This window comes from Chiloscyllium plagiosum, unplaced genomic scaffold, assembly GCF_037043375.1.
Source record: "Chiloscyllium plagiosum isolate Xiang-an unplaced genomic scaffold, Cpla_swu_hap1 HiC_scaffold_2, whole genome shotgun sequence".
Taxonomy (NCBI): Eukaryota; Metazoa; Chordata; class Chondrichthyes; order Orectolobiformes; family Hemiscylliidae; genus Chiloscyllium; species Chiloscyllium plagiosum.
This window is the reverse complement of record NW_028270140.1, coordinates 97,424,693-97,447,808: the sequence shown is the minus strand read 5'-3', so window position 1 is coordinate 97,447,808 and position 23,116 is coordinate 97,424,693. Positions and strand designations below refer to the sequence as shown.

General features: G+C 39.6%; 1 protein-coding gene across 1 annotated transcript in view; it reads right to left on the bottom strand.

Annotated features, from left to right (window-relative positions):
• The window catches only part of LOC122559852 (solute carrier organic anion transporter family member 3A1-like), a 322,868-nt gene that overhangs the window by 11,444 nt on the left and 288,308 nt on the right, over positions 1-23,116 (bottom strand). Inside the window, exons 7-8 of the mRNA XM_087998848.1 lie at positions 19,398-19,536; positions 1,246-1,421 (exon numbers count right to left, since the gene is read on the bottom strand). Coding sequence (XP_087854974.1) covers positions 1,246-1,421; positions 19,398-19,536 — 315 coding nt within the window. The remainder of the gene's footprint in view (positions 1-1,245; positions 1,422-19,397; positions 19,537-23,116) is intronic.

Sequence of the window (23,116 nt, the reverse complement as noted above, 5' to 3'; positions counted from 1 at the left end):
TTGCTACATTATTTGAGACACTTCTACTACCCTGGAGTGGAACTTGCATAGTACACACCACACAGCACCGACAGCAATAGAAATATCACAATTATTAATTCAATAATAAACAAGTTATAACTACTCTGTTTGAGTTGTTCATTTTTTTCAGTAGCTGTGTTAATCAGTTCATTTCAGGGGTCAAATTGATCAGTGAGATACACAGAAAGATCTAATAAGTGTTGATTACTGGTGAAAAACAATTCAAAATGAATAACTAAGACTAGAAAGTGAACTGTGAAGCCACTATTTTTGTGCAGAGATGCTCTCCGCCTGAGAAAAAATGTTGCTGGGGCACAGTTCTGAAGTCACATCCCTGAAACTGCTCCCTGCCATTTTCACAGGACAATGGGGAACAGAAGCAGTGTTTATTTTTATTCTCATGAGCTGGCTTGGCAGCATTTAACACCAATCCTTAATTGTCCTGGAGAAGGGAGTGGTGGGCCACTTTCCTGACCTGCTGCATGTCCTGCCCTTCATCAGATTGCTGCAAGGAATAGAGTTCCAGGACTTTTACCCAGAGACAGTCAAGGTTCAGCAATATAGTTCCAAGTAAAGTTGATGTGAGGCTTGGAATGAAAGTTGCAAGTGTTTCCTTTTCAGTTTATGGGTTTGGAAGCTGCTATCAAAGGAGCCTTGATGAGTTGCTACAGTGAAGCAAAGGAAAGGTTGATGATTGGAGTACATCAATTCATATGAGTTGACATGGGAGCTATTAAATTGGCAATGAGAGTTAGGTAGAGGGCATGGGTTTATATGGAGGGTATGATGATCTATGGTGGCATGAAGTCACATGGATGTTCCATAGGACTTGGTGGGGCTTGATAGGGCATGGGGAGATTGTGTGGCAGTGAGGGGAATATGAGGGTTTAGAGATGCAGCATTTTAAAATTCTTGTTTCCACAGGTGTAATAAAGTGCTACATCCAACACATACACACACACTCTCCCTCTCCGTTGAGTAACAACTTTGTGTCTGCATGACTCGTATAAACAATGAAACAGAAAGGAGCTGCAAGGATAGAAGGTTGAATATTGCACTGCACAGCATTTGAAAGGCCCAATACCATTGTTTCGAACTGATTTTTTCACATATTTGTTGAATCAAAGTGTAAAGGCTTTTTATACTTTAATTAAAGCAGATACAACAATCCTGGAATTTCTTCAAGCAACACTGACATTAAACAACTGAGAAAAAGTCACTTACCTGATCAGAATCACAACTGAAGGAGTCTGTGCCATTGCACCTATTAGACTTCCTACACAAACAACAGCAAAAAATGCCGGGAACGCAGTTCCACAATTTGTCCTCGGACATTGTCCTGACATGGCTGTAGCATTCTGGGCAAATTCAGTGTTGATACAGGCACAGTTGGTAAGATTCTAAGAAAGCAGAAAACATTACAAAGAAATCTTGAATACCATAACAAACATTGTCAAAGATATAATATATTAGATCAGAAGACCATAAGACATGGGAGCAGAAGATAAGCCATTTAGCCCTTGAGTCTGCTCCACATTCAATCATGGCTGATAGGTTTCTTAAGCCCAGTCTCCAGCTTTCTCCCTATAACCCTTGATCCCTTGACAATCAAGAACTTATCTATCTCCGTCTTAAATATACTCAACGACCTGGCCTCCACAGACTTCACCACCCTCTGGCTGAAGAAATTTCTCCTTATAGCTCTTCTTAAAGGTCTTCCCTGTACTCTAAGGCTGGACCTTTGGGTTCTAGTCTCTCCTACCAATGGAAGCATCTTCACAACATCCACTCTGTCCAGGCCATTCAGTATTATGTAAGTTTCAATTCGATCCCCCGCATCTTTCTAAACAAGTGTAGACCCAGAGTCCTCAAATGTTCCTCATATGTTAAGCTTTTCATTCCTGGGACCATTCTTGTGAACATCCTCTGAGATATGGGGCCCAAAACTGTGACAATACTCGAAATGTAGTCTGACTAGAGCCTTACAGAGTCTCAGAAGTGCATCCCTATTTTCATATTCAAGTCTGCTCAAGTGGACAGGGCCTGGGAAATGAATATTCAAGACTACACATGCTATCGTAAGGACAGACTGACGGGCAGAGGGGGTGGGGTGGCCATGTTGGTAAGGGATGATATTCAGTCCCTTGCGCGGGGGGACCTAGAATCAGGGGATGTAGAGTCAGTGTGGATAGAGCTGAGAAATACTAAGGGTAAAAAGACACTCTTGGGAGTTATCTACAGGCCCCCAAACAGTAGTCTGGATGTCAGATGTAAGGTAAATCAGGAGCTGAAATTGGCCTGTCACAAAAATGTTACTACATGCAGGTAGACTGAGAGAATCAGGATGGTATTGGACCTCAAGAAAGAGACTTTGTGGAGTGCCTCAGAGATGGATTCTTAGAACAGCTGGTGCTGGAGCCGAGCAGGGAGAAGCAATTCTGGATCTAATATTGTGCAACGAACCAGAATTGGTCAGGGACCTCGAAGTGAAGGAGCTATTGGGTAATAGTGACCATAATTCAATAAGCTTCAATCTGCAATTTGAGAGGGAGGTGGTACAATCGGAAGTGACAACTTTTCAGTTGAAAAAAGGGAACTATGGAGCTATGAGGGAGGAGCTGGCCTAAGGTCAATGGTGCAATACCTTAGCAGGGATGACAGTGGAGGAACAATGGCGAATATTTCTGTGTATAATGCAGAAGTTGCAGGATCAGTTCATTCCAAAAATGAAGAAGGATCCTAGGAGGAGGCATGGGTGGCCATGGCTGATGAGGGAAGTTAAGAAACATATAAAGTTAAAAGAGAAAAAGTATAACATAGCAAAGATAAGTGGGAAAACGGAGGACTGGGAAGCTTTTAAAGAACAACAGAGGATTACTAAGAAGGAAATACGCAGAGAAAAAATGAGGTACGAAGGTAAACTGGCCAATAATATAAAGGAGGATAGTAAAAGATTTTTTAGGTATGTGAAAGGGAAAAAAATGGTTAAGACTAAAATTGGGCCCTTGAAGACAGAAACAGGGGAATATATTACGGGGAACAAAGAAATGGCAGATGAATTGAATTGGTACTTCAGATCTGTGTTCACTGGGGACGACACAAGCAATCTCCCTGAGGTAACAGTGGCTGAAGGACCTGAACTTAAGGGAATTTATATTTGCCAGGATTTGGTGTTGGAGAGACTGTTAGGTCTGAAGGTTGATAAGTCTCCGGGGCCTGATGGTCTACATCCCAGGGTACTGAAGGAGGTGGCTCGAGAAATCGTGGATCGCTGGTGATTATTTTCCAGAGTTCGATAGGTTCTGGATCAGTTCCTGCGGATTGGAGGGTGGCTAATGTTATACCACTTTTTAAGAAAGGTGGGCGAGAGAAAGCAGGAAATTATAGACCAGTTAGTCTGACCTCAGTGGTGGGAAAGATGCTGGAGTCTATTATAAAGGATGAAATTACGACACATCTGGATAGTCGTGACTGGATAGGTCAGAGTCAGCATGGATTTATGAAGGGGAAATCATGCTTTACTAATCTTCTGGAATTTTTTGAGGATGTAACTTTGAAGATGAACGAGGGAGATCCAGTAGATGTAGTGTACCTGGACTTTCAGAAAGCTTTTGATAAAGTCCCACATAGGAGGTTAATGAGCAAAATTAGGGCGCATGGTATTGGGGGCAAAATACTAACTTGGATTGAAAGTTGGTTGGCTGATAGGAAACAAAGAGTAGTGATATACGGCTCCATTTTGGAATGGCAGGCTCTGACCGCAGAGATCAGTACTGGGACCGTAGCTTTTTACAATATATGTTAATGATATAGAAGATGGTATTAGTAATAAAATTAGCAAATTTGCTGATGATACTAAGCTGGGTGGCAGGGTGAAATGTGATGAGGATGTTAGGAGATTACAGGGTGACCTGGACAAGTTAGGTGTGTGGTCAGATGCATGGCAGATGCAGTTTAATGTGGATAAATGTATGGTTATCCACTTTGGTGGCAAGAACAGGAAGGCAGATTACTACTTAAATGGAATCAATTTAGGTAAAGGGGCAGTACAGAGAGATCTGGATGTTCTTGTACACCAGTCAATGAAGGTAAGCATGTAGGTACAGCAGGTAGTGAAGAAGGCTAATAGCATGCTGGCCTTCATAACAAGAGGGATTGAGTATAGAAGCAAAGAGGTTCTTCTGCAGCTGGTGAGGGCCTACTGTGTGCACTTCTGGTCTCCACATTTGAGGAAAGACATTCTGGCTATTGAGGGAGTGCAGCGTAGGTTCACGAGGTCAATTCCTGGAATGGCGGGATTACCTTACACAGAAAGACTGGAGCGACTGGGCTTGTATACCCTTGAGTTTAGAAGACTGAGAGGGGATATGATTGAGACATATAAGATTATTAAAGGATTGGACATTCTGGAGGCAGGAAACTTGTTTCCGCTAATGGGTGAGTGCCGAACCAGGGGACACTGCTTAAAAATACGGGGTAGACCATTTAGGACAGAGATGAGGAGAAACTTCTTCACCCAGAGAGTGGTGGCTGTGCGGAATGCTCTGCCCCAGAGGGCAGTGGAGGCCCAGTCTCTGGATTCATTTAAGAAAGAGTTGGATAGAGCTCTCAAGGATTATGGAATCAAGGGTTATGGAGATAAGGCAGGAACAGGATACTGATTAAGGATGATCAGCCATGATCATATTGAATGGTGGTGCAGGCTCGAAGGGCAGAATGGCCTACTCCTGCACCCATTGTCTATTGTCTAAAATAAATTCCAACATTAATTGCCTTCCTAACCACTGTCTCAACCTGCAATATTTGAGACTTTTTTACATAACTTCTGTGATTATCATGTTTTTATATGTAAATCTCCCAAGCTCTTATCAATTTGTTGAAATATAAATATTTTTCCTCAAGTATTTGCAAGTATTATACATGAACAAGGTCACTGTCCCACCTTAGTACATCCATCCTGAAAAATATTTTGAGTACTTCTGCAGCAGTCTCTAACTGCTCCTAAAATAATTCCACTTCTGTTCTATGCAAGTATTGCTCTTTTATATGAAGAAAGTACTCCTGATATCCTACATTTTCAGTCTGTCCATTTTGAATTGGTATCATTGTGTTTTATTTCCTTCAGTTAATTGTCATGTGTACAGCCAAACAAAAGCAAAGTATGGTGGATTCTGCAGATCTGAAATAAATGCAAGAAGTTCTGCAAAAACTCAGCAGGTCTGGCAGCATCTGTGGAGAGAGAAACAGAGCTAATGTTCCAAGTCTAGTATGAGTTTTCTTCAAAACCGAATTGTTCCAAAGAAGATTACAGAGTCTAAACATTTTGAATCAAAAAGGACTCAAAGAGGGTGCTGCTTGGCTGACAAGTTAACTGTTTGCTGAGATACAAGGCCCCTATTCATAACTGCGGATGACAGGGCCCTCACCTCTATCCAAATTACTTCTCACACTGTCACCCTGTCTCTACCCTCTCAAAACTATTACGAGGTTTTCCCTTTCCTCACTTTCCATCCTGTATGAAAAAGATCACCTTTCACATTTCCTGCCACCTGCAAAATAGTGCCACAAAACATTTCCTCTCCCCTTCCTGGTTAATGTTCCAAACCAGTTCCTGAGGAGTCCCACTCCTCAATCACCCCCAGTACCTTGTTCCAATCCCACAATTCCCTTCCGTGCAAATGGAGGAGATGTAACACCCGCCACTTTATTTCCTTGCTCCTCACCATCTGAGGCTCTGTACAGTCCTCCTATTTGAAGCAGAAGCGTGCTTCTTTCAACTTAATATATTGTATTTGCTGGTCACAATGCAGCCTCCGCTACACTGGGGAGACAAAAGGTGGATTGGATATCAGCTTCGCTTCATGCATAATCATGATCTTGAGGTTCCAATAGCCTTGCATTTTCATACCTTTTCACACTGACATCTCCATTCTCAGGTTGCAGCTGTGTTGCAGTGAAGCTCAACACAAACTCAAGGAGCAGTTCGTCATTTATCATGGACATTTTAAAAAGCCATTCCAATTCAACATTGAGTTCAATAATTTAAGATCATAAACAAAGTCCCCCAATTCCATTTTTTGTGACATGCACTGATCTTAATCTTATTTCTCATATTTTTGGTTTTAGACACAACAGTTCATTACTCTGCCAGCCATTCCCACTCTGGAGAATTCTTTTGTTTCTCTACCGCAGCAATTGCCTCTTCCATTCTTATTGTACAATGAAATATTTCATCATCTAATCTTTCTACCACTCACAAATAGACCTCACAGAGAGGAGAAACCCAAATTCAGCAGTTTGTTTGAACCCTGTATTGAGTACAAACAGACACTATTTTGATACAAGCAAGGTCCTCATACCATAGTGAGTGATTTTTTTTTAAGCACACACAAATACTTGTAAGAGGCAGAGACATTCTGTGGAATTTTCAGGCTATCAAGTTAATTAATTTTTATTGTCTTAAAACTTTAGGGTAAAGAAAAGCAGCTTCCTGTGCTTCTGAATGAACACCTCAGTTCTTGCATTTTCAATAGGTATTTGTTGACTTAGCTCCATGTTTAACTGTTTCATTAACTTGTTATTGTCATAATGAAGAGCTGCAAGTTCGCAGTTTGATTGACAGCACCAAGAAGTTACCAATAGATTAGTTCTGTTTGATGTGGCATTTTGGTTAAAAAGTTTTTTTATAAAGGATTAAGTATTTGCAGTTTTTAAACTTATTGAATGGGATTTCATCAATGAAAGGTTTTTGGGATGCTTGGGATGAATTTTCATGTTTGAAATTTGCAACAGAAGTCAGAAAACTTTGTGTGTGTGCCTCGATAAATGTTGAAGAAGAATTTTCATTGCTGGCATGGCAGGTGCTGGCTGAAGTTTTGGAATAGATCCAGTGAAATTCTTGAATGCTGCACTGGGGCTGCTGACTGCAGTGGTAGGACAGAGTTTCATCCCAGCTGTAAAAATAAACAAGACTGCCATGTAGCCACATTCCTTCGCATTCCCCATCTCCCACACCCTCCTCATGCACCATCCAGCCCATCTCTTATCCAAAAACACCACTATCCATCATGCCCCTTCATCCATTATTCATTGTATAGAAGTAATTAAACCCATAAAGCAGAATATTCCAGTTCACTGAATGATGTGGGTATTGGTAAGAAAGTTGGGAGAATCACACGAGAATGGAAGGAGATTCCCATCATTGAGAGACAAAAGTCCCTTTTTCCTATTGAGTGTTGAAAGACAAAATTAGAGTCTCTTTTGTGAGTGGCAAGTGTTATGAAGTTGAAGGTGTGTACTGTATCTTGAAGAGAGAGTGACTGCTGTTTTGCACTGAGAACTTACAAGTACCTGTCATATGACTAGATTAGATTAGATTACATTACATTACAGTGTGGAAACAGGCCCTTCGGCCCAACAAGTCCACACCGACCCGCCGAAGCGCAACCCACCCAGACCCCTACTTTTACCCTTTACCTAACACTACAGGCAATTTAGCATGGCCAATTCACCTGACCTGCACATCTTTTGGACTGTGGGAGGAAACCGGAGCACCCGGAGGAAACCCACGCAGACACGGGGAGAACGTGCAAACTCCACACAGTCAGTCGCCTGAGGTGGGAATTGAACCCGGGTCTCTGGCGCTGTGAGGCAGCAGTGCTAACCACTGTGCCACCGTGCCGCCCACATATAAATGAAGCTAGCAATCTCAGAGTATACTGGAAAATTGAAAATATGTAACATTTAGCTGTGAGATACCTGAGTTGGTTGCTGTTTTGACAACAATTCGAATTTAACCAATCAGTTTAAATTATGCCCGAGGTTACTAAAACTGAATCAAGTTCACGTTTATTGTTTTTGCCAACGTTGAACCAATGAGATTATCTAATTCTGGAGGTTTAAAAAAAAAAGGCATTTTGAAAGTCAAAGACAGATTAACTGCCATCAACAGTGTAACTGCCATTAAACACTCTCTTTCAAAGGTACCTTTTCGTAAAAAGAAAGAAGATGGCCCAGGGAGATCCTCAGCAAAAAGGAAAAATACACCAGAGATGACAACCACTGTATGGTTTAGAAATTAAGTTAATGTAATTTTAATAAGTGTTTTATTGAAACAGCATATTATAGAGCTGGAGGCAGGTAATAAGTAGTTAAGAGAAAGGGGGCTTAGAGTTGTGAATAGTTGTTGTTTAATGTTCACTTTCAGAGTTAAAGAATAACTTGATATAATTTTCTTTAAGTAGTGCAGTTTGGGAATTCTCTGTCACTTATATTTTAACAGATTACAAGGTGAGACGAACTTTTCTGGGTGTTTAGTTTAATTAACAAAAGGGTTCACCGCTGTGCCGTAACACAAGAGACCAATTTGTATTCAGTAACATCTTCATTATTACATTACCTCACTTCATTTATATACTGTTTTCCATTTTCTTACGCACTGGACAAAAAATAGAATGCAAGAACTCCCCAACATGAAAGACAAAGCGGCAATCTATCAACTTCAACTCCCGATTTGCTCCTTGGTCCTCCATCATGAAAACCAGTCACAGAATCGAAAGGAATGTTTCATGGGCAGCAACCACATGCTGCCCTTGTGCACCAGTATCTCCAGGTTCCCACTGGCAAAGCAGAGTTGGGACCTCGACTTCCTCCTCCTAAAATATCTGAGACAATTGACAGGAACCATGCAAGGCAGCTGCAGACTGCCAGCAGCTAACCGGGCACAATGCTGGGCTTTAAAACTGTCATTAGCACCAGGAATCCCAAGAGGTGCCAACAGTTCCAACTGTGGTAAGTGAGAGAATACAATGAATGGGACACTTTGGTGTAGGTAATGGGATAAGTTTGGAAGGACAGTGTGTGAAAGCTTGCTAGGACTCAAGCAGAGAAATTTGCCAAAAATGACACAGCCATTTTTTTTTTGGTAAACTTCAGCTCTTGTTTACAGTTGATATGTGAGAGAAAACTTTTCACAAAAGTATTCATAACTTTTCACCCTGTTAAAACAGCAATGCTAAATAAACTTGGCTTTCTGCTATCTTTTTCAATTTCACATATACAAACTTAATGACATGAAGTACCTTGCAGTTTTAGGTACTGAAATGTTAATGGTTCTGGATGATGTACACTTTTATCAGGAACCAGTGAACGGCATTTCATAAGTGAAAATGTCTTTTTCATTTTTTTTAAACACCATCTGAGGTCACTAGGGGGTTCATTGCTTCTACAGAGAGTACAATGGGTGAATGGGCATGTAAGTGCCACATATTGGCTTAGTAAGCATGATGGGTCATGGGTTGGGAAGAGGGACGTACCTTAGCATGGGAGGCATGATGGGCCAAAAGGACATTTAGGAGATATACCTTGACAAGGAGATATAAGGAAGATATTTCTTAATCAAATGGTTCACTCTCTTCTATCATTGATGTGCCAAGAATCACGGTTCTTTAAAAAGTTTGCCCAGCTTCAGGAAAATTGCAGGAGTGTACATCATGCCTGTCTTAGCAATCGAGCCAGCTGATGGCCTGCATGCTTAAAAGACCCTGGTAAGAATTTGGAAGACTGGGTATGGGAGTTGGAAATGCTGCAATTGGGTTCTACTTACCATTTTTAAAGAACTCCTGAATCAGAGTCAGTGACAATCTGACCCTTGATCTTAACATGGCTCTTGAAGTCTTCCCAAGGTAGATATTGGCTGAGGGTTTAAGGGCAAAGCGTGGTAGTTAGGTGACATGGGTTGGTAAGTTGACATTATATTGGCATTGGGCAATGGGGACATTGGGATTGAATAAAGGAGTATATGTCACCACAGTGGGCATGAAAGGACATTAGATGAGTACACGGGTATGGATTAGAATGGATGGAGCTTGAGGAATGTGTGTCTGAGCAGCTATGATGTGTGAGGGCGAGAGGGCTAATACACAAACACAGGTAGGAAGAAGTCATAGAGTACCAAAGCTGGACTTTTACCATCCCACCTACATTGGCAATCAGCATCTGCTGAGGCTGCTTCCAACCTGTTTCCAGGAACCTGACTCTAGCACAGACCTATTCTGCATCCACTCCCAGAATTGCAAGGTTTGTGAAGGTTTGTAGCTCAGGTTGAGGTTTAGGGTGTAGGTTTGCTTGCTGAGCTGTAGGTTCCTAGAGGCCTGGCACTCCAACCACAACTCCATAAACAAACACATAGATCTAGATGCCATCTATCAACCCCTCAAAAAACGAATACAAAATGACATCACCACAAACCCCAGGAACCCCATCCTGGAGAAAGATATAAATAGAAAGCAGGAGGCAACAGCTTCGCTTCACTTGGAGGTCACCACTGATGATGTTACCTAGCCAGGTAATGAAACATCTGGATATAAAACCTACAGCTCAGCAAGCAAACCTACACCCTAAACTCCCAAAATTTCTCAACTCGGTCCATGTGGGAATGATAATCAAATCATTAACTCTTTCTTCACAGAGAGCTGCCTATTGGGTACCAGAAATTTATGTTTTTATTCCAGAAATATGGCAGCACCCTCAGGCACATTTCAGAGTTATTACCTCAAAAATTATTCATTCAATTTAGAAAAAGAAAACTGTCAAGAGAATTAACAAATTACAAGCCAACCAATCCATTCTCAGTACATGAATTAATTATGAAGCCTGATAAAAGCAAATCGATATGTGGATGATTTCAATTTTACAAACAATATGGGCAGAAAATCACACTGAAAAGATTTTTGAATAAACAAACACAATAATCCCTTAAGATATATCTTATTGATTTTCAGAAACACAATGCTGGGTGGTTTCTAAGTATATTGTTGTGCTACATGACGTTTTGGTGATTTGATCTGGAATTGCAAAGTTACTTGAGCTGAGTGGGAATACTTATAGGTGGCTCAATCTATTTTTGTTCAACCTTCATGTGTGCACATGTTCCAAATGGGAGTTACAAGAGTTACAAGCAAGAGTAGGAGTGATAACTAATTCTTTCTCCCTAAGGGAAGATATAGTTTGAGAACAAAATGATCAATTTGCTTCAATATCATGCCATGAATCAAATAGCTTCGCTCCACATTTTTCACAGCTCATTCCTAATGAAGAGCTTATGCTTGAAACGTTGATTCTCCTGCGCCTCAGATGCTGCCTGACTGGCTGTGCTTTTCCAGCACCACATTCTTGACTCCCAGCATTTTTCACAGACAGCTACAAGAAGAACTGACAATTTGAGAGAGAGGGATCTCGGGGAAGCATTGAGTGACCTTACAGAAGGAACCAAAGCCTTGGTCATTGATCTCCAGAACGTAGGATGTATATAATGGACGATTCTGCTGTTAATAGAGGACTAAAAGGAGACAGAGATCCACAAAAGACCAAAGTCAAGGAAAAGAATCAAAGAGGAAGAGAGACGGCTGGAACAGACTTGAAAGGTAGAGTGGGGACATTGCCATGGAAAGCTTTAAGATAAAAACAAGAATAGTTAATGGTATCATCAAGGATCAGAAATTCACTATAGATCAGTAAAAATTAACAGCCAGTTAAAGCAAAGGAAAAAGAAATGTTCATATCTGGGATTGCAGGATTAACTAACAAGATATTTCAAGAATTGGTGCTTGAGACCAGCTATTTACAATCATTATAGATGGCTTAGATGCTGGAACCTATGTAATAAATCCAAGGCTGCCGACAATACAAAGTGAAGTTGGTAAGTAAAATTTGAGAGGATGTAAAAGAGCTGCAAAGTGATGGAAACTGATTCAGAGACTGGGCAGGAAATTACTAAATGATACAACATGATGGTGTGAAATTATCCTCTTTGATAGGAAGAATGGTAAAGAGGTTTTTTTTAAAGAAAAGAGGAAATCAGCAAATGCATGCTTTGATTATCTTTGTACACACATAGAAATCTAACATGCAGATACAGCAACAGGGAGGCAGCTGTCTAATGGTAACATTGTTTGACTAGTAATTCAGACACCAGGCTAATTGAGTTTAAATCCCACCATCCTAGAGGGAGAAAAACAGTAATACCTGAAAATGGAGGTACCGGAATGCTGTTCTAAAGCATTAGAAAACAAGCCCAACCAGTACGTGTCATTTGCAAACTTTACTGATTTCCCCTTCTGGATTGGCAGATGGTGAAACTTACATTCAATTTTTAAAAATACTGGAATAAAGAAAAGTCCAATGATGACCATAAAACCACTGTCGTAAAAACCCATCCAATTCATCAATGACCTTTCGGGAAGGAAATCTGTCTCCTTATCTGTTCTGGCCTGCATGTGCCTCCAGACCCACACTAATGTGTTTGAATTTTAACTGCCTCCTGGGAAAATTCAGGAAGCCAATAAATGTAACACCAACATCACACGAGTGAATATAAAGTAAGCACATTAAGCAAGTATATGATATGTCAGGAGTACTATGGAAACACAATCATAAGAACTAGGAGCAGAAGAAGGCAATTCAGCCCTTCAAGCATCTGAAGCTCAACACCATTTTCCTGCCCACTCTCCATAAGCCTTCAACTCATTACTAATTAAAAGTCTGGCTATCTTCTCATTAAATTTACTCAATGTTTACACATCCACCATATTTATGGGTTAATGAATTCCACAAATTCACGATCATTTGAAAGAAGTATTTCTCCTCATCTGTTTTAAATTTGCTATCCCTTATCCTAAAACTATGACCTCTCTTTCTAGATTGCCCTATATTCTTTCTGCATCTTCTTAGCGAATTCCCTTTAGCATCCTATATACCTCAATTACATCTCCTCTCCTCCAGAGGGTATAGGCCTAAACTGCTCAATCTCTCTTCATAAGACATTTGCCTTACCTCCGGATTCAATCTACTGAACTCTCCTCTGAACTGCCTCAAGTATAACCACATCCCTCCTCAAGTATGGGAACCACAACTGCACACAGTATTCCAGGCATGGTCTCATTAATGCCTTGTACACCTGTAGCAACACTTTTAATTCTATTCCTTTAGTAACACCTGTAAGCTCCCCTCCAAGTCACACATCATCCTGACTTGGAACTATAGCACCTCTCCTTCACTATTATTGAGTCAAAATCCTGGATCTGTCTTTTGAACTGGACTATGGGTGTACATCAGATGAACGCCAGCAATTGAAGAATTCAGCTCCATACAACCTTTTCAAACGCAATTAGGGATGAGCAACAAACACTGATTTTTTTTTAGTGATGCTCACACCCCATCAAATAAACAAAGTTTTCATCCAACAATATTGCAGCATAGAGTAAGGATATTTTGAAGAGATCATATGCGGTGTACCCTGTACTATTTTGATCACATTATCCTAGGAAGGATTAATTTAACTTACAGGATGTGCAAAAAAGGCTCACTAGATTGTTTTCTTGGATGCAAGTGTGATCGAAAGATTGAGTAAAAAAAGGGTTTGCATTCTCTGGTGTTTAGAAAAGATGATCTCATTGAGGGCGGCACGGTGGCACAGTGGTTAGCACTGTTGCCTCATAGCGCCGGAGACCCGGGTTCAATTCCCACCTCAGGCGACTGACTGTGCGGAGTTTGCACGTTCTCCCCGTGTCTGCATGGGTTTCCTCCGGGTGCTCTGGTTTCCTCCCAGAGTCCAAAGATGTGCAGGTCAGGTGAATTGGCCATGCTAAATTGCCCATAGTGTTAGGTTAGGAGTATGGGTGGGTTGCGCTTCGGCGGGTCGGTGTGGACTTATTGGGCCGAAGGGCCTGTTTCCGTAATCTAATCTAATCTATATAAGACTTTAAGAGTACTTGACAGGGTAGATACTGAGAGGCTGTTTTCCTGGCTGTTGAGTCTAGAACCAGGGGTCATGGTTTCAAAATACAATTTAAGCATTTAGAACTGAGATGAGAATAAATTTCTTTGCTCATAAAATTATGAATCTTTGGAATTTTGTAACCCAGAATGATATGGCTGTTTAGACATTGAGTAAATTGTAGACTGAGATCTATAGACTTTTTTGCATGAACTTAATCAAGGTATGGAGAGGCTAAGCAGGAAATTTTATTGAATACAGGTACAGATACCTGGACATTGTCCACTTTTTATAGAATCATAGAGTCATAGAGATATATAGCATGGAAACAGACCCTTCGGTATAACTCATCCATGCTGACCAGACATCCTATATAAATCCAGTCCCACTTGCCATCATTAGGCCCATATCCCTCTGAACCCTTCATATTCATATAGCCAATTAGATGCCTTTTAAACATTGTAATCATACCAGCCTCTACAACTTTCTCTGGCAGCTCATTCCATATTGCACCACCCTCTGCATGAAAAGGTTGCCTCTTTAGTTTCCTTTATGTCTTTCCCCTTTGACCTTAAACCTATGCTCTCTAGTTTTGGACTCCTCTACCCCAGGGAAAAGATCTTGCCTATTTATCCTATTTAAATAAAGAAGGAAGCCACTCAGGCCATCAGGTCTACACTGGTTCTTTAGGAGCAATCCATTTAGTTCAAAGAGATGATTCAGGTACTGATAAGACACTTCCATGAGGGTGGTGAGAAGATCATCCAAACCTAGATCTTACTTGCTGACTAAACATATGTACGAGGAACTTGTTTGTGTTGTGCTGCTTCTAGTGGCTGCAGACGCTCATCAATTCACAAGGGTTAGAGGAGCAGTAGTAAGCAAAGTGTAGAAAATGTTGCAATGGATATAGACTGTCTGTATTGAAAAGAATATTGACCTGGGAGTGAAATTTCTGATGGAAAACATTGAAGCCTAGGCTTATCTACATATTGCACAGTTTTAGCTACACACTGTGCAACCTCTCTCCTTGACAGATTACCAAATTAAAAGTCAAGCCAGGATTTCAATAATCTCTAGACTGAGATGCAGGAGGAGCTAGAAAGCCTACAGTTTGTTTCCTTTTTCATTCTTCAACACTCTTTTTACCGATTTGCGTTTTCCGATATTACTTTTTCTACAGTTTCCTATATTAATCATAAGACTACTCTTCCGAAGTACTTCAGTAAGGATGTGTAGCTGGACAAAACTCAGTTTGGGATGGGAAGCAAAATCAAGATGCACTTAATGGGCTAAAGAGTGCACTGATAAAATATTTTCTTTTTCTGCAGCATTGTCCATTGCTACGATGTATTTAACTTTGCTATAAAACATGTTCAAGGAGTTTCAAAGAGACAGAGCTGATTGCCACAAGTTGATCAGAATTCTGAGAGTAGTCCATGAGTAGCCTCCCAGTTTCCACTCTCCATAAATGACACTCCCGACTCCCGCCCTTCCGAAGCTAGGAATTGCTTAGAAATCATTTGGGGAAACAGCTGGAAACAAGCAGAACTACTCAAGCAAAATAACACAGAGCTGCGAAACGGGGGTAAATTGCCAAAAAAGGCCTGATTGGTCAGATGTATCAAAACACATCACACAATGAGGAGATAGTGGAAGTACAATATAATAGAGAAAAGAACTTTTAAAAATTTAATCTGAAAATAGTCAAGAAATTCAAAATATATTGAGGTAAGTTACATATACCTTGTCCTAAAAGTTGATTAATTTCAATAGATGTTTCATTGTAAAATGATAATTAATTCAAAAATTGTGCAGAGATGCAGCTGATTCAATACTTATAAATGCGCTGTCACCTGTAAAATATATCTGCTACTTAGTTTCTGATTTTTAAAATATTACAGCCAAAGTGGAGACTATCATTCACTCAGCTGCAAAATGAAAGCAGATGCTCTGGGCGTGAATAATAGGTAACTGACAAAAATATTCTCTTTTACCCTATCATTGAGTTGGAGCAATGTCTCGAGGTATTAATTTGTATAGTTTGAAAGAGAGGAATGATTGCCTGGAATCTGCTCAATATAGATGGCTTTGTGTTTTGTAACTGCTATGTTATTACAGAAAACCACCTACGATTTATGTCATTGGTTTGTGTTTAGATGGTATCGTTGCATTAATGCCAAATACCCTTAATAATTCTGTCTTCCCATCAAAGGAAGCATTGTCCTTATAATCTGTCGCTTTCAGAATCTTCTGTCTTTCATTACTTAGTTTTGTACAAGGGAGAGGTGAAGTTCTGCAAAGTATAATCTCAAATAAATCAATATCAAATAAAATCTTAACTATCAAGCCAATGTATATTTACCTTGCACTGCAGGGTTTCCATGAGTTCCAGGTTGCAACATGACTTCCCCACCAATATTGACAGTTTTATCATTCGCACTGGTATCTCAGAATTCAGTGTTCAGGCATTCAAATAAAGCGAGTGGCATGGACATTTTGGCCCTGAATCTCAGACTTACAGCCTGATTTAAAATTAGCTCAAGTGTTCCCAAGGACTTATTTTTAAAAAAGCTATAAGAAATTTTGCATCTATTTTATTTTTGTTTTAATATTCAAACTAAGTTATGTACATAGAACTTACAGACCATTCAGTCCATAAGATCTACGATAATCCCTCCACCCTATTGCATCTTAACCTGTCAAGATCTGTAAGGTCTAAACTGTTCCAAAGGTTGAGAGTTAAATAGAATAAATAATTACATCAGCAAAGGTATAGGATTATAATATTTTAAGAAGTGGGAGTAGAGGTAGGCTATTCAGCCCATTGAGCCTGCTTCACTATTCAATGTGATCATCATTGATGTAAATCATCAATCTCACATTCCTGCCTTTCTCCAGATCCATATGGCAAAATGACAAGGATATGAATGCCACAGTGACATCTGATGAACAGGAATATATCATCACTCAGGACCCATCAGTAAGAGATACAAAACTTACAAACTGATCTACTGCAATTGAATTGTATGCTCATTTTATAAATATCCCATGGAAAGCTAGATTTTATTGTTATTCATTTGTGGGATGTGGGCATCGCTGACTGGTCAGCATTTATTGTCTGATTTTAGTTGCCCTTGAGAAGCTGGTGGTGAGCTGCCTTCATGAACTGCTACAGTCCACCTGCTGTGGGTTGACCCACAATGCCATTAGGGAGGGGATTCCAGGATTTTGACCCAGCAACAGTATATTTCCAAGTCAGTTTGGTGAGTGGCTTGGAGGGGAACTTGCAGGTGATGGTGATCCCATACGTCTGCTGCCCTTGTCCTTCTAGATGGAAGTGGTCTTGGGTCTGAAAGGCACTGTCTGAGGATCTTTGTGAATTTCTGCAGTTATCTCAATCCAATCAATATTTTACCTTTTAAAGGCCAGGACAACCGGTCTCTTTCATCTAGCTCCCGATTTACTTTAGACAATAAGATCAGAGATTTGCACATGTAGTTGTCTAGATTATATCCACAAAGCTGAATCTTTAACATGGTACTGAGCCTTGCCCTACAAACTTTATTTTAACCCACAAAAAATAATCCATATTTTTCTTCCAGGCCATCTTTCTTTAACTCACAGAAGAACTGGCACTTTCCTCTGGCTCTTTGTTTTAACTCAACCAGGAGCTACTAAAGAGCTACATGTTCCTTGAATAATACTCACGATACCGTGGACCCTGATCATTGTTGAAGCACTGTGCAGATGTCCAGGGGAAAAGATGTAACTTCCAATGTGTCAGCCTATATCCTGCTGTACAGCAGGGTGTAAAGGAAAGGATTTGTCTTTCTAATAGCCCTATTCACATGTTCAAAACCTTTGGTGATGAAGGATTGTCTACTCTCTGTATGCTCAGTTCCAGAGTAGTCTAAGGTGATGTCACACTTCATGAACTGTTCCAAAATGCCAGTTTTGCTTATTGCTCGACTCCCAAAGACTCCACATCGCTGATATGTATTACACTGCCATCCACCTACTACAATGAAATCAGGAGGAGTTTCAACATTCCCTTAAGGTGATAAAAGCAAATTACTGTGGATGCTGGAATCTGTAGCTTTGGCAAAGGGTCAGTTAGACTCGAAACGTCAGCTTTTTTCTCTCCTTACAGATGCTGCCAGACCTGCTGAGATTTTCCAGTATTTTCTCTTTTGGTTCCCTTAAGGTGATTCTTGATGTCAGTGACTCAATAATCGTAGTTATTGGTAAAATTGATAGGCTTTCTGATTCATTGTAATTGCAGGCTTTTTGGTCATTTTATTTCTATATTTTCTTTCAGACACTCTATTTCTGTTTAAGGACTTGCTTACCAAAAGTAAATTGACTATTACAGTTTTCCACTCACTTAATCCTTGTGCTCCCATAACGGTCAAGTTAATAAATGTAACATTGCTATGTCCAATATAGAGGGAGGCTATGGTCCAAGAAACTTTGAGATTGGTCATGAACATGTAGATGATGGTGGGAGAGAAACATAAACATCTATAGGCATAATGGCAACAATATGAACTTAATAGTATAGAATTTGAGAAGATTTATTTTTCCCATTAGATCTAGGAAGATGACTGCAGTCTCAGGCCTGACAGTTTTCACTATAGTGCTAAAAGCAACATTAATATGATGGGGAAAAAAAACAATTAAAATGTTCAGTGCAATTTTATACAATAATGCTAACCTCAAGCTATAAAAATATAAAATTTAATTCTAATTAATAATTGGAATATTTTAATTCAACTCACTTGCTTCTTCCTCAACAATCCTCCTGTTCTCTACGGGAGAATTTTTATTTTTCTAATGTATTTAATTTATGGAAAGCTCGTTTAGGAACATTTTTGAGCCTTTATTCAAATCACAAATCTTGTACTTGCTTTTCAGTTTTTTCCACTTATTTTGGAGATGATGGAGAATTTTTATTTTAAGCCTCGGTATAGCTTATGAGCATGAGTGCTTGGTCAAGTTCATGTACATCCCAGCACTCCAGAGCAGATGCATGGTTTCTAGGTCTAGTATTTCGGCCGTTCAGCCATGCACCTATAGCATCCACTTGTCTACTTATTCCCCAGTCGCAGACCCTGGAAATGTGGATTGTAGCTAAATGGTTCCAAGATTACCTTGATCAAAATCAATGGTCTGTGGCCTTAGCAGCCACCAATTCCAATATTTGCAACAAACTCAATAGCTCAGGTCAATTTGCTGAGGAAAGAAATGGCTGGTAAGATTGGATGAAACTATGTAGATTTAATGTTGAAAACAAAAATCAGGAGTAATGTTATACAATCTGCTGATCTGCCATTACCCATTTGCCATTACCCACTCAATATCAATTTCTATCTTCTTGTCCTTCAGGCAAGTCCTGAAAGAAGTAGCCATGGTCTCACTCAGGCTTATACTGCAAATCATAATAGTTATGTGCTAGACAAGCCAAAACAATCATTATACAGTCTAACTGATAGATTCTGCTCTGTCTTCTACTGTTCTTAGCTGGCACTATTAGCAAGAAGTGTTAAATTCCATTTTTATAACGTAACTACATTAAAGCACAAAAGAGGAAAATTCTCACCTTGTTAGTACATCCTGCAAAACACGGGGACAGGTAGGTGATGCCATCAGACCCACAGACTGGGTTGAAGGTCTCTTTTGTACAGCCACAGCCTTCATTACAAGGTACAGTAAGATTCCTTTGGAACCCGTTGAAAGAGCTAAAAAAAAATGTAAGTTACAGAGAGAAAATATCCAGAAACTAATTGCATTAGAATCTTTACAAGGCTGCCAATTTATTTACCAGTTACTCCATATCCAAGGCAAGATGCTACAAGCACACAGCTTCCACATGTTCTATACATGGTGGGAATGCGTATTAAACAGGCTGATGAAGTTGATGCTGTACTAAACTGTCTTAGAAGTTAATATAGTTCCAGTTTCACTGCATGAATCTTTCAGTTTGTTTCCAATGGTGAGGACAATATTTTTGTCAAGTATTCATTCTGCATTCAGTCACAGCTGTCACATTCAGAGGCAGTGCACTTGATTAATACTGACTTCACTAACTGCAATTCATTTGTTAAGTTGAACAATGATCAATTTTTAACAGGAAGCTTGCTACCCACAAAAGTAATGTGGGACAAAAACAAGGTCAGGCCTGAGAATATAAGCTATCTAGAAGTGGAGGCATTGAATGGAGCTAGTTTCCTGAAGGATATGCCCCAAAATGAATAAAATGGAATCTGCACCAAATTTTCACTTTACTACTGAGTGGCTAGTCTTATGGTACATAAAACATTTTGATTTAGAATGGTATTGTCTTGGATTCATTGTTTATGATGAGCTTAAACACAGCTTGTTCAAGAGGTAATATTTGCATATTACATTGGATCCATCCTCCAGAAAAGTGCTCTATCTCCCAATTAACTGTATAACTATTATAGATGGGTCCACAATGCCATTGTTCTATATTCAAGCTGACATTATATGGATGGGAAGGACAAGAATTCAGTGACTCTCAGTCACCAAGACTGTAATGAGTTCAAGTTTAATTCAGTTGTAAAGCACTGTTGTTATTTTGATGCTTAACCACAAACTAGTTTACTTCAATGAAGCAGGTATAGCTGTATGTTTTTAAATGAGATAACTTCACATTACCTGGTAGTAAAAAGCATTGATACTGGTGTACATGTCAGCTATCTGCATTGTGCTCAGTTATCATTTTGTTTTTGCACTTAATTGTGTTTAAAGACAAAAAATATGTCTGCTACATTCAGTAAAAATGAATTTCCAATTTGTACTCGAAAGCATGATTATAGATCCCAGTTCCCTATGTCTGTCTCAGGAGATCTCCAAGGACACTTTTGCAGTGCTAGAATAAATATGGCATTGCCTATCAATTGAACATTATTCATGTGTTGGACACTGTCCTATTTTGGATTTCTTTGCACCAGTTTTCCAGTTTCAATAAAATGGATGTGAAATATGCTTCAATATGACACCTTTCATTTGTACTCATGAGGTGTGCATTGGCAATGTTACAACAATACTAATTAGGGTAGATAATTTCTAATCAAACTATTCAGAGAGTGATTACACTCTTCTAGAGCAGATGGAAAATGAACCTGGGCCTACCTAGTTCAGAGGTAGGGACACTACAATGGTGCCATAAGAGATCCTGATGTAACATAATTGCAACATGTAGCAAATTAATCAACAGGTAAAACCTACTGTTTTACCTACCCTTTTAATAAAAGCTAAATAGCTATAACTGACTGCCAGGACACAGTCATAGAAACAATATCTGTGGCAAGAATGAACACAGTTGCAAACTATCTGGCATACATGCCACTCAGTATCAATGTAAAATATGGGCTGCTATTAATATTATAAGATGCCAAATGAGCTATTGAATCTAACCAAACTTAGGGAAGAGAGCAGCAATGGAATTAGATACTGTTCTGATTTGTTTTTGTTTTTGTATGTTTCTTATTTTTGCAAGGTTCTCCAGCACAATTCTTTCCTATACTCCCATATTCTCAGCACAGCACTCAGAAACTGTGTTGCTTAATTTCATGAAACTGCCTGCAGATTGATAGTCCAGTTGTACTCGAGGCCTTAATATTGCATCAAGGAGAATTATGGGTTGTTCTAGCAATAAATCAAAATGCCTAGGCAATATAAAATGTGTCAAGCCTCAAGGAACAGCAAAATAAAGAAAGATGTTTAGCACAATATTTCTCAAAGATTATTATTTTACTCCCTTACACAATCTCACAAATCAAAACTATAGCTGTCTTCCAAAAAAAAACCCAGCTTTTTCCCTGAGCCATATAGACGAGGAGGAGTCCATGATTTGATCTATAATTGTGCTGAGTTAATAGGAGTACATCTATGAACTTCACAGAACAATGATCTACCACTGAGGGTCTATCCTTCTCTCGCTTCTCCATCTTGTATTCCCACCCAGCCCTCCCTCTCTGATCACTCCCATCCCCTAAACTTTGTCCACCCCTCAAAGGGAAAACATCAATGAGCCACATCATGATGACCCTTGACTAAGTTATTCTGTTGAGGCCTGAGAGTGAATCTGGATTGATCATTGGCACTCTCTGTGTCTGTGTTACGTGTTGGTTTTAGACACTAACACATTTAGGGACTAGTCTGAAAAAAGGAAGGAAGTTTGCAGCATGACATTGTTTATGAACTGAACCTGTAGATGGTACACCATCTTTAGAAATGAGATGTAAGGTTAGATATAGGTGAGTGACTGTTGAATTAATATTCAGGTAAGGAATTATTGGCATGTAAAATACTAAATAGGACAATGATCTTCCTGTTTTTTGGTTAAAAATCGATTGACCATAAAGTATGAAATGAACTAGAATGCATTATTCTTCATGTAAAATTTCCAAGAAGCTACACTTCCACAAATGCATCCAACATTTTAATTTCAGAATTCAGAAGAGTCATACTGGACTCAAATTGTTAACTCTGTTTCTCTCTCCACAGATGCTGCCAGACCTGCTGAATTTCTCCAGCATTCTCTGTGCTTGTTTCAGATTTCTAGCATCCATGGTACTTTGCAGTCATTTTACTTCTGGGGTTTCCCTGAAGGCCTTAGTGTACTTATATTTTCCTGCAATACATTTGAAGGAATGATTCTGCTTAAGTTGCAAAACCGATGGAGCTGCTTGTTTCCACACTTCAAAGTTATTCTGAGTGGTTAGTCTTTTGAGTTGCGTTAGCTATTCATCTGTGCTCTATGTACAAGGAACAGAAATTGTGCAGCTTTTCTGGCCCTGCTGATGAAGGATCAGCTAGACATCTTCCCTGCTGGACCAGAGGAGTGGGGGCAAGTTGTGGAGTGAAGTCCTGAATGAATAGGTGCAGGGAGCTGGCAGTCAGTGGTATCTCCTATTCAACTTCCCATTAACTTTCCTTTGCTATATTATTGTGATATCAGCTACCTGAAGAAATTCAATCCCTAAAAATTGGGTTTGATGATAGAGGAGCAATGTTGATTTGGTGAATGCTACTTCCCACTGATTGCCAAGCTGTACCAGTAAATTGAAATTTCCAGTTTGAGATTCAACATTCTAATTTTAGCAAATCTAAAATTAAATCAGTGTTGGGAACAAATATTTATAGTTGATTAGCAGAACAGAACTTGAATGCAGCTGAAAAAAGATGCACTTCCTTGAAACTTTTCACCTTCCATTCATCAGGCCAATTCACAAGACCATCAATTCAAAGGAGGGGGATGAAAAAAGCTGCACAATTTCTGTTCCTTGTACA